This window comes from Eucalyptus grandis, chromosome 10, assembly GCF_016545825.1.
Source record: "Eucalyptus grandis isolate ANBG69807.140 chromosome 10, ASM1654582v1, whole genome shotgun sequence".
Lineage (NCBI taxonomy): Eukaryota > Viridiplantae > Streptophyta > Magnoliopsida > Myrtales > Myrtaceae > Eucalyptus > Eucalyptus grandis.
The window spans coordinates 35,460,438-35,473,145 of record NC_052621.1 but is presented as its reverse complement, the minus strand read 5'-3'; the positions used below and the strand labels follow the sequence as shown (position 1 = coordinate 35,473,145).

The 12,708-nt window shown below is 37.0% G+C and overlaps 1 protein-coding gene across 1 annotated transcript; it reads left to right on the top strand.

Moving 5' to 3' along the window:
* The first annotated feature begins 2,523 nt into the window (after positions 1–2,523).
* On the top strand, positions 2,524–11,593 carry LOC104423021 (protein ROOT HAIR DEFECTIVE 3). Its single transcript, XM_039303399.1, is given in 27 exon segments — positions 2,524–2,756; positions 3,606–3,755; positions 4,063–4,129; positions 4,213–4,315; positions 4,631–4,701; positions 4,813–4,876; positions 4,958–5,023; positions 5,181–5,228; positions 5,305–5,367; positions 5,468–5,524; positions 5,970–6,128; positions 6,228–6,296; positions 6,419–6,510; positions 7,637–7,712; positions 7,934–8,099; positions 8,473–8,484; positions 8,487–8,510; positions 8,513–8,595; positions 8,719–8,944; positions 8,947–8,980; positions 9,065–9,111; positions 9,114–9,160; positions 9,254–9,412; positions 9,671–9,775; positions 10,184–10,278; positions 10,361–10,457; positions 10,920–11,593. Coding segments are annotated over 27 exon segments (2,421 nt in total). The 5' UTR covers positions 2,524–2,752; the 3' UTR covers positions 11,157–11,593.
* The last annotated feature ends 1,115 nt before the right edge of the window (positions 11,594–12,708 follow it).

The following is a 12,708-nucleotide window of genomic DNA, read 5'->3' as shown; positions in this document are numbered from 1 at the left end:
CCGATTCTCGAATTTATTATGGCAAGCCAAGTGCGACTTTTCATAATTAAATTATGCTTAAAGATAAATTCAGGGACCTAATTGACTGGACGGTAAATGCTTAAAATTGTGATTATCCTGACTAGAAAGCCCACAGGTATTTGTGAACGCGTTTGAATAGAAAATATAAACCAGGAAATTGCTTATAAGAAATGATAATGTGTGCTTATTATGTTAATCATGGTGTTTTATTTATTAGCGTAGGAATTTGGGGACGCGCGCATGCGCTTGGCAGCTTGAGTCGTCGTCGCCCATGCGATGGAAAATCATTCAAGCCCATCCAACTTGACTTGCTATTGCTTTCCCTAATCACTTGAGTGGGTAAAGAGAAAATTAAGGTAGAGTTGAGTAGACTTGGGGGTTGATTAATAATTAAAGGCTCGTTCACTTACATTTAATTAAAAAAGATAATAGAACAAACGGTTTTCAAACTTTAGTTCAATATATAATATTAACCTTAAAAAAATTTATTTATGTAATGTCGTCCCTAGATTTACTTATAGTTAATTAAAATAAATAATAGAAAAAATAGTCCATGAACTTTGATTCAATGTGCAATATCATTCATGAAATTTTTTAATTTGTGCAATATGATATTTGAATTTCGATAATGTATAATGTCATTTCTAGACTTTTAAGTTGCTTAATGTGGTTCATTAATTATTTGTAAATATTAAATGCAGTCCCTATATTATATGAAAATGTTTAAAAATTCATATTGAATTAGAGTTGAGAGATCATTTACATTATTTTTTCTAATTAGAATGAGCTTACTTACTTCCACTCAATCAAAATTCTAAATATTATATAAAAAAAGTGTTGATGGATGAATGTCATGTAAGTCTCGAGAGTTTTGGATGTAAAAAAAAATGAAGTGGTGAAATTTATGGGAAAAGCAAAAATTAAAAGTCATTCGAAACCGGATGTGTAATTTGCGAATACCATTGTGAGATTAAAGCCCTAATTCTTTATCAATTGGCACGAAAGCTTCAATCAATGGAAGACAAAAGACAGGAGTCACATGTCAAGTCCATGGCGCAAGTTACCAAAGTGCTCACGTGCCACGGTGCCAGCCACACTCCCTCCATCGAGACTGAGAATGCACATGCTCCAGGCTGAACTTTCCTCTAATCCCCTATTTATTCTTTTAAAATATTTTGTTATCTTTCGCAAAAGTTCCAAAATGTATTGAAAGTTACGATAAATTACTAATTACAAAAAGACATTACTCTCGCGAGTAATTTGTACCTTTGCCTTTGCTGAATAACAGAAAAAAAAAAAAAGATACTTTGGGCCCACTATTGTGGTGAATAATAAAATGAAAAGTAATATACTTTGAATCTATTACCGTTCGGTCTAATCGATTACGCTTATTTGATTTAGTAGGTCCACTTTCTAATGGGAACCACTCAAAGCTATCTAATTAGTAGCATGGTTAAATTTTTATAACGAATTCCTCGCCTTAATTAGTTGTACCTCTAGAGTCCTCTTCATCTCTTGTTTACCAATTAAAATGATTAAGGATTTACTCGATGTGAGATATTACATTGTTAAAAAAATCCTAGATTTTGTCAAATTCAGTTTCTTGACATTCAGTTGTAGTTTGAGTGGAAGTTGGACTAGGATTGAGTATACTCTTGAAAACTGTTATGTATTTCATCATTTTTTGAGGTTTTCTAAACAGAATTTTCGTTTTCACCTTATGAAATTTTGCATGGGTGTCATGTAATTTTTTTTTGCTTCCAATTTTTCTCATTAAAAGGTACGATATGTAATTATCCACACTAAATTTCAGGGATGCACATATTTTGAAGCTTTCTAAAAATACTCTACTCTAACCAAATTTCTAAAAATAAAATTACTTATTCCAATTTTAGTAAATCATAACAACAGTTTGAAGTACTCTACACCTTGATATTCCATTCATGTGATTTTGAGATGATTTAAGGTATTCAACATAAAATTATAATTTAATATTGAATTGTCCTGGAAAAGTCAAAATGAAAATTACCCTCAAATATATGTTATAAATTAACTTCATGAACACAAACAAGGACTGAAAAATACTCATACAAGAAATTATTTGGTCAATGATATTTACTAAAACAAATTACGCCGTTCTACAATGAAGTTCGAGATTTCAGGTGAATTAATTACAAAATATTTGCGATTTTAGTTGGAAAAAAAGAACAAGCTTGAAAATAGTCATGACAATATGATGACTGATTATTGTTTGGTTACTTAACCATACATTTGAGCACTCTTTACTCTTTAGCCAGTAAATATATATATTTATATATATTTTAAATCCTGTTTTGGTCAAATTTTTGAAAGGCGAAAATTGATTAGTTCCAATGCAGCCCCCTTTTTTCCCGACCAAAACACGTAAAAAAATAAATTTGTCACTCTACTACAGAAATATTCTCATTCCTTTCCTTTTTTTTTTCCATTACAAGGGGGTATTATTCCCTCTCATAAAGGATCAGTCCGGCTCTCTTTAACTTTTCTGGCGAGCAGACGAGGTAGAAACCCGACGTACCTCTTCTCGCGGATCCTGTCACTGCTTCTCCTTCCATCCCTCGCTTTCGCTGTCTCTCTCTCGGTGGTTCGATCGATCGGATCGGATCGGATCGATCTCCATCCTCGCCGGACCGAATCTCGCGACGCCTCCGCATTCGATCGCCCGATCGGCCCCTCGCTCGATCCGCCGCCAATGGGTATATTTGCTCGAATCATGAACCGATCCCTTTGTTCGCGTGTTTAAACTTGCTCTTCGCACGCTTTCTTCTCGCGATCGATAGTCTCTGATTGTCGCGATGGCAATCTCGTATCGGTTCTGGAAATCTCTGAACTGCCGTTGGCCTTTGCGTTTTTAATTAGGGATTCTCGTAACTGTTGCTGCCGGGTCTTAAATTTCCCCTTCGCTTGTAATGTCGAATTAATGCATCTGCTGGTTGCGGATCGCCATTACGTAACAGCTCGTGTTTGCCTTGCATTTTGATCCGGATGCTGTTGCGTGGCATGATTGTTTCCTCTCTCTACTTCGGATCGCGTTTGTTGCTCAGTTAGCTCGACGACGATTGTTTCAGCTCTCGAGAACCTGTAAAAAGAGAGCTTTAGTCGTTTGAGGTTATAAGAGTGACTCTGAAGATTGAGAAGTTTCTTCGTGAGAACCCTTTTGATTGAGGTGCAAAGGGTAGCTGATGACATTATTCATCTCCCTCAGAAGGTGTTAGTGTAACAGGATGTCGATATAATAATGTCCCAAGCACTGCAAAGATGGATTTCTAGATTGTTGTTGACAGCTATGTTTCAAAAGATTGACAAGGATTGATTCACTTACTTCATTGTCACAGAAATATGCGGTTTGATAAAACTGTCGAAAGAGTGAAATCAACCTCTCAAGTACTTTTAGCCGTTTAGGTACTTGTGCATTATGTAGGATCTGAGGTTTTCATTCTCGATCACGAGTTGTTAGTTTCGTCTTGCCTACTCTAGGCATAGTGTATTGGTTTATCATGTCAATTCTCTTTTTGACTTGCTAATTTGGAAATCTTTTTTCTCAGATAATTCTGGCGAATGTTGTTCTACTCAACTTGTTGATGGAGATGGAGTATTCAATGTCGATGGACTGGAAAATTTCATCAAGGAGGTCAAATTGAGGGAATGTGGCCTTTCTTACGCCGTTGTCTCCATCATGGGTCCTCAAAGTAGTGGTGTGTATTTACTCCCAATAACTTGCTTTGGACTTTGCTTCTTTTGCTAAATGTAGATTACATGAAATGTTTGGTAAGGCTGTGAAATGTTCTTAAAAGAAACAAATTTTTGCTGGGTACCATTGTCGATTTGTCAAGTTGTTCAAATTCAGTTTAATACAATTTCTTCACCTTAAAATTTCTCTTTCAGCAAAGCCATTACCTTCAGGGCATCATGTGGAAAATTGCTGCTTTTTTGTTTTCATCTACATATCTTTTCTTTTGCGAGTTTCAAACTTATTCTATTGTTTCGTATGATATCCGACAGGGAAGAGTACACTGTTAAATCATCTATTTCGCACCAAGTTTAGGGAGATGGATGCTTTTAAAGGAAGGCATGTCTACAAACCAACTTTTCACTCACTCTAATGAAGGATTTGGATTCAGAAAGTCTAAAACCAGTTTGGTATTTTTCCAGGTCCCAAACCACCAAAGGTATATGGCTGGCGAAAGGTGCGGACATTGAACCGTGTACTCTGGTTATGGACTTGGAGGGAACTGATGGAAGAGAAAGAGGAGAGGTATATTTATGAGATGATTCTACATGGAGTTATAATAGCTTATCTTGTCCATGTTTAACTACTTATTTCTATCCATAAGTAATTGCAAATTCTAAATTTTTGTACTTGTTGAAACATTAATTTGTGCTTCGGGTAGCTGCTGTGTGATCTTAACTTTCTTTTCCACTTTTGTACGTCTTTGCTCATCTTACTAACCTAGAAGGTTGATTTATGTGTAGCTGATGCTCGTTGAAACTCTCCTGATTTACACTTGGTTTGAGTAAGCAGTAATTAGCATTCTCGCAGCTTCTTAACCGGTGTCATTTTTATTTTCAGGACGATACTGCTTTTGAAAAGCAGAGTGCTCTTTTCGCTTTGGCTGTCTCCGATATAGTGCTCATTAACATGTGAGGCTTTTGCTTTCCTCTAGTGAGATATTGTTTCTGTTATTGCCATGCTATCTATGAGGTTGTTGTTTTAGTATTTTCCTAGTGCCCTTTTAAGCATATTTTTCATAGGTGGTGTCATGATATTGGCCGGGAACAAGCTGCCAACAAGCCTCTTCTGAAAACTGTATTCCAGGTATTTCTTGTCTTCTTGCATTAAGCTAAGCTAAATGTTTAGTTCTAAGATTTAATGATGAAGTTCTGACTCTTCTTGAAGGTCATGATGCGATTGTTTAGCCCTCGGAAAACAACTCTGTTGTTTGTCATACGGGATAAAACAAGGGTTAGTATCTATACTTAATCGTGTTTTCATTTTGATTTGTGATGGTTTTTATCTGCTCGTTTTGGCTGATCTGGTAAGTTTTACCGATCTGAGTTGAATATATATATATATATTTTAAAAATTTTATGTGTGTTCACTGCCTTTTCTTTTTATACAGACTCCTCTGGAAAATCTAGAACCTGTCTTGAGAGAAGATGTGCAGAAGGTGACGCTTGTCACATTTCCCATTGAAAACCAACTTTGTAAAGTTGTTCCTGGTTTCATTTGGTATTTTCCTGCAGATATGGGACAATGTTCCTAAGCCACAAGCGCACAAGGAAACTCCTATCAGTGAATTTTTTAATGTAGGTGCTTTGATGCTTGTATGAGTTACTCTCAATAAGTTGCTTTTCCCTCTAATCATTGTAATGAAGTTCATCCTAATGACTCTTTCCTGCTGTACAGGTTGAGGTTACTGCTCTGTCTAGTTATGAAGAGAAGGAAGAGCAATTTAAAGAGCAGGTATACCTACCTTGCACCACATGGAAGCATGTTTGGATCTAGAGTACGATTGCCCAAGTTTTATGTGGGCTTTGTTGTTGTGTTTGGACAAGATTTTCAAATGCTGTAGTGGGCGCTGTTTTCTTCCCATAAATCCACTGTTTGAGACAAAACTTTGGTCCTCATAAGCAGAAGTTTTGGAATATCTGTGGAAATGCCACTCATCATTGACAGCTATTTCTTGTTTTTTTGGAGGCTTATCATTGCTCCATCGTCCTTATTGAGTTTGGTGATTTTCACTACTCCTGTTCCCATTCTCAATCAATTATTTTTTGAGACATGTTATGTTTCCATCTCATCTTCTTTTGCTCTTTTGTGGAATTTGGCCATTGGTTGCCAAATAGATTATATCTTTTTATCTGTACTAATTTTTTTCCATATGGTTGAATTTTCCTTGGACAAAAAGGTGGCCATCCTTAGACAGCGATTCTTTCATTCTATTGCACCTGGTGGGCTCGCAGGAGATCGAAGGGGAGTAGTTCCTGCATCGGCATTTGCTTTTAGTGCTCAGCAGATGTGGAAGGTCATCAAGGAGAATAAGGACCTTGACTTGCCTGCACATAAGGTGAGAGTTAATTAATTGAAAGGCAACTAGATGAGAATGCTAATTAACACATGCTTTCCTAGATGAGAATGCTAATTAACACATGCTTTCCGTGTTAAGGTCATGGTTGCTACTGTACGATGTGAAGAAATCGCCCACGAAAAATATTCCAGTTTCACTGAAAATGAGGTACCAATCTGGTTCTTGCTGGACATTAAACTTGTTTGGCTTGTTTTGCTATCTTGCAATGCAAGTAGATGCATTTTATTTTACACATATTAAGATTGAGAGAACTCTTTTGAACATGTTAGGATTGGTGTTCGATTGAGGAGGCTGTGCAATTGGGACCAATTCCAGGTTTTGGAAAGAAAGTCAGTTCAATTCTTGACGCTTACTTATCAGGGTAAGACAAACAATTTTATCTGATGGATTACAGATGGTGGTGCAGCAACTGGATTTGTGTATGTTAAAGTGCATTAAGGTTATCCAACGCAATCAGCTTCATGTCCTTACTTCTAAGAATTTTTTTTTTTTTTTTTTTTTTTGGCTTGGAAGAAGTGCATTTTTTTAAAGTGCAAACATAAAGGAAACCTCGGCTTTTTTTAAATATGTATTGTTTAATTTTTGGTTGTGTCAATTTACCTCTCTGATATATTTACTAGGTCTAGGCTGAGTAGATGAGATATAGCTGTTGAGGTCTTATGTAGATGAGATATAGCTCTGTTCAAGTGATCTTCTTCCAGTTTGAAAATGGCCCCCTTTACTCACAATCTGAGGATGATATCAACTGTTTGTACAATGGTTGTTTTCGAGCAATCATCTTTTGGTTTTGATCTGTTTTCTTGATTGTAGGAGCCTAATGGCTAGTTAGGGTCTGTTGGTTAACTGGCCAAATAGCAATTGATTCTATTCTTTTATTCCCCGAAACAAGAAAAAAAGTATAGAAACCCATTTTATAACTTTTTTGCTCCTGGAAATAGATTTGGAACAAATAGAAAAAAGTTGTTTCTTTGTTCACAGGAACAATTTCAGGATCAAGCCAAATTTTTTTTTTCTCTTTTCGTTTCTTCTTTTCCTTTTCTTTTCTCTTCTCTTCTTCTCCATGGCCGGCAACTGGCTAGAGAATAAGAAGAGGGATGAAAAAAAAAGAGATAAAAAAGAAGAAGAGAAAATATAACAAAAGTACTAAAAAAATTAAAATAAATTCTAATTCACAAAAGAATCTAAGATTTTACGAAACGAATTGCTTTCACGGGAATAGAAATTTTGGATAGTTACCAAACGTCTTCAAAGGGAACATAATAAAAAAAAATGATTTCTAAACAGAAATAGTTTTGGGAACAGAATGGTTACCAAACGCTCCTTACAGTTTAGCAGCTGCCTAGCTGATGGCTTAGCTGAATTTGGCCATAGTTATGGACTGTTTGTGATGTTTCCTTGTTTTATTTTTTTGGGTGAAGTTTATGTTCCGTCTTCGTCTATCAGTGTAAGTATGTTTTATTTATGAAGTTTCTTGTGCTGCTCATTAGGTATGACTCAGAGGCTGTATATTTTGAGGAGAGTGTTAGATCTTGACGAAAGCAGCTTGAAGAAAAGTTACTTCAAGTAAGAAGTCATGGGATATTTTCTTTGTTTAAAGTGCGTCATTTTTTGGGTTTTATTGTTTGACTACCACTTCCAGCTGCTTGGAATGTGAAAATATTTTTCCTTTTTGACACTTTTATTTCAGTCATGATGTTTTCACTTGAAGTTAGCTTACACAGAGAGACTGTCTATTGAGGATATCTTATCATATGTTGCTCATTGTGTTTTGTGTGAATCGCCAGCTTGTAAAACCAGCTTTCCAATCTGTTCTTGAACATATTGGGTGCGAAACTCTAGGTAAATTCAAAGAAGCATTTGATAAGGCTCTGAATGGAGGAGAAGGGTTTTCTGTTGCTGCTCATGACTGCGCTCAGTTTTATGTGGCTCTGTTTGACAAAGGATGTGCAGGTACGTCAACTTGTAATGCCTTCTTTTGACCTAATGTTGTAAAGTTAATGCTCTGAAAAAGTAAGCCAAGAATGAAGGCTTGTAGTTGTGCTTTGTCTTGTGACTAAGCTCTTTTTGGGTTTTTTGACTCCTTTTGTACATGTGCTTTTGCTCCTTAGTGGCCTATTAGTTTTTCACTTGTATCTATCAGAAATGAAGGTTCGTGTCTGAATTGGAGGCTGATGTGAAAATATAGTCTTGTTGGTAAATAACATTCTGGGCATTTAGGAATCCTTTCTGTAGGTTCATGCCATGCTTTACTTACTTTTGACTTGTTATTAGAGGAATTTTACCACCGACTATATGGATGAGTTTTGCATCATACTTTGAGCAGATGCCGTAATTGAAAAGCCAAATGGGATACATCTAGAGCACGGAGAAGCTGCGGCGTGACATTGATGCCCATGTTGCTTCTGTCCGTGCTGCCAAGCTCTCTGAGCTTACAAAAGCATATGAGGTAGCATGATGAACAGAGATATTTCATCTGCTCTCTAGCTTCTCTTTTTACAGATGGAGGGTTTTTCCTCTTTCACTTAATGGTGGTTGATGGGATCTGCACAAATTATGTTATTTTTTACAGGCAAAACTGAATGAAGCATTGTCTGGACCAGTGGAAGCTCTTTTGGAAGGAGCTAATAATGAAACCTGGTCGGCTATCAGGAAACTTCTTTCGCGTGAGACCGAATCGGCAGTAACTGGGCTCTCTGGCGCCCTTTCTGGTTTTGACCTGGATGAACAGAGCAAGGAAAAAATGCTTTTGGCTATAAGAGATACTGCGAGGGGCATGGTTGAAGCAAAAGCAAGGGAAAAGCTGGCGGAGTCCTTGCACTCATGAAGGACCGGTAGACACTCTTTATGTTTGTGATTTACTCATCAGTTAGATTCAATACCTTTTAATATCCTAATGTGCTTCATTTTCAATCCAGGTTTACAACATTGTTTTGCCATGATGCTGACTCTATGCCGAGAGTTTGGACGGGAAGGAAGATATTCGAGCAATCAACAAAGTTGCTCGTTCCGCAGTATGCATAATTTTCATATGGCTAATTTTTTACATGTTACTCATGTTGCTTGCTTGTGCATCTTTTACTGAAATGATTCAATGACACTTGCAGTCATTAAAGTTGCTGTCTGTAATGGCGGCAGTGCGTTTGGATAATGAGAAAGATAACATCGACAAAAGTTTGTCTGTTGCTTTGCTGGACACCAAGCCTACTACCACTGACAGGAGCGTTACAACAGTAGATCCCTTGGCTTCCAGCACATGGGAAGAGGTGAGTTTTGCTTTTATCGTGCTGATTCAATTAGTGCAGATCTTCAATTTCTTTTGTATCTTATGAAAAATGGATGGAAGAGTTTAGGCCCCATTGTCCATACTAGTTTTAATACTATCATTTGCACTTGTGAATATTGGATTATCAGTGCTAAATAAAAGATGTCAGATAACTGATTGATGCTGCAGCTGTCTGAAGGTAATGTAGAAAGAAGAGCCTTTCATTTGCTGAAAGCACTTGTTCACTGTTTAATTGCAGATTCCTTCATCAAAAACACTGATCACACCAGTTCAGTGCAAATCATTGTGGAGACAATTTAAGGCGGAGACTGAGTACACCGTCACTCAAGCAATTTCTGCTCAGGCATGATACTTATATCTAAAAGATGTTTAGTAGTGTAAACGTCATTGTTGTTATCAAAATGCCAAGCCAGCATCCCCCACCCGCAACATGCACACACTAACGCCAAAAAAAATAAAAATTGTATAGATAATAAAAGAAAAGGAAAGAAGGCTCTATTGAATCCACTGCACTAGATTTCTATTTGAATTGATTATCAAGATCAACTCTGAGCACCACTAGGAGGACATCAGCTTGCTACTTGAGTTTGAGAATATCAATATAAGAAATGTTAAAAGTGTTGAGAAATACTTTCAATTCCATGAAAGGAAGACATACTTGCTTATGTTAAGTAGTGTGCTCGCTTATCTACAAAGTTCTTTCGCTATTGGGGATATTTGATTATTTCCTCTCTTCTTTTGGAATTATCAGGAAGCAAACAGGCGTAACAACAACTGGATGCCACCTCCATGGGCAATTGTTGCATTAGTTGTTTTAGGGTTTAACGAATTTATGACACTTCTTAGGTATTTTACTTCTGCAATTCTGCTTTGATGTCCAATATGGGTATTTTCTTTTGCTTGACATGAGTATGTTTTTTGGCGGCAGAAATCCCCTGTATTTGGGCGTCATATTTGTGGGATTTTTACTCGTCAAAGCACTATGGGTGCAGCTTGATATATCTGGTGAATTCCGTAATGGCGCTGTAAGTGTTAACAGTTCAATTTGATTTTTTTTTTTCTGCCATTTGATATTGGATTATCGGGAGTTATCTGCCAAATAGACGAGCAAATTTTTCTTCAAGGGAGAGACTGTTATACACTCGTATCTGATCTCCAATCTTTTATGAAATGGAAAGGGCTTCATCTTTTCTCATTAGTGATTTGAATGATGAAGCTGGACAGTTGAGAGACTTCAATTCTCATGAGATTGCAAGCTGTGGGTTGTAATGTAAATTGGGTGCTTAGGATCTTGATAGATGAAAGGTTTAGAGAAAGGGATGATATTCAGTTGTCAATTTTTGGCCGCATTAAAGATCTTAGCTCTCATTGTTGTCATCAATTGACAGATGTCATTCTGATGATAAAGAGATTTGTATACTTTATGCTTTTGTTGATTCTCAAGGTTGTCTTTGGCTCTGATGTCCTAGTGGGTTTCTTTGTCACAGCTTCCTGGGCTTATATCCTTGTCAAGCAAGTTCGTTCCCACTATTATGAACCTTCTCAAAAGACTAGCAGAAGAAGGGCAAGTGCCTGCATCAAACAATCCTCACGGAAATCCTTCTCTCACATCAAAGAGCTTACGTAATGGAGTCGGAACATCGAGTGGTTTATCTTCCACTGCTTCTTCCAACGTAACCTCGGAGCAAGAAGCTGAGTATTCAAGTCCTTCTAAGGAAGAGTAGCTGGGAAGTCATCCTGCTGGAGTTATTAGTGTTAGATCGAAGATTCTTGTAAGCTACCCCAGAATGGTAGGCATCACGTGGAATGCTTGAAGAATATCTGCTGCGATCATTGCGAGACGAGACTAGTACATTTAAAGGCATCTATTTTTATCAGGAATGCCACTCGAAGGAGGTTGTGCGTCTTGCAAGGATCCCCATTCACCATTTAAATCTTGTGATATTGATTTATGGTAAGTTGCAGCGGCGGGCTTCTCGTTTTCGCCTTTTCTTTGCTTCCTTTTCTTGTTTGGGGCTTGGAAAGAGTCATGCTGGTTTGAGGACTTCTTGAGTGCAATTTTGTATCGCTGGCATTACTCATTATAATAGACCAGAAAGAAAGAACATGTAATAGCTTTTCATTGTCATCTTTATTAATTTCATTGTGCTTTTTCGTCGTGCGGGCTTGAATTTCAATTTCGTTTAGAAATAGATGGTGTAAAATGCGAGTGTTGTAAGATCATCTCATGTGTGTGCTTGATTGTCAAGATAATCATGGAGGGGAGCTTTTGTTTCATGGAGCTCAGAGTCAGGACAACTTGTGCGCAAGCTCAACTCATTTGTGGACCCTGTGCCGCCTGTGCGTGCTTCGTCCATGTGATTGGTGCATGGCACTTCACCTTGACATCGATTTCTGTTTCTTGTTGGCTTTAAATTCTCGCAAAATGGATTAAGAGAAAACGTAAAGATTTTATCTGTTAAGCTTCAACTTGAAAAAAAGGATAAAGTAGGGAGTATTTTCAATCATACCCTGTCATCTCTCAATTTATGTATTTTATTGACATCGTGCTTAAATGTTCAAAAACTAATAAAGAGAGTTCATCAAGATTTTACCTGTTGTCGAGCTTAAACCTGAAAAAGTAAAGGATAAAATACAGAAGGTACTTTAGATTATACTCTTCACTAGCATGACTTTATTTTAATGATAGTTTGCTAAACGCACTTGTAAACGGTGGAAATCCTGAGCCAATTACACAGTTCTCTTAAGCCAAGTACAAAAGTCTTCAAAGATGTTTCAATAGTCTATAATTCTCTTTTGTGAATGTAATTATCCAATCAGATCACGATATATATACGGTAAGACAATTAAAACTAGAGTGAAGACCCCCGTTAATTGGATGAGCTAAATTAAATTAACATTCATCCATAATAAACAGGATTTGATATATAATCAGATCAAAGTCAATATTGATCGAAAAGAACCAATCACCTTGATAAAAGAAACTCCTCCATCCTCTTTGTAAGTAGGAGCTCTCTCTATTTATCTTGGGACGGTATGTGGAGTTGCAGTAGATATCGAGAAGTACTTAAAAATTCAATAACACCAAATCTATAGGATTGAAGTCATCGAGACCTCTATAAGCATGTCGTCAAAAGCTCGCCAAGCTTCCAGATCATCAAGTCCACGACCATCTCCAATTTAAGATCAATTCTTGGAGGCCCCCGAATCCGGTTCTTTATTAAAGGAATTGAATGATTCGAGATCAAGCCGCTGAGACACTTGAATTGCGCTCAT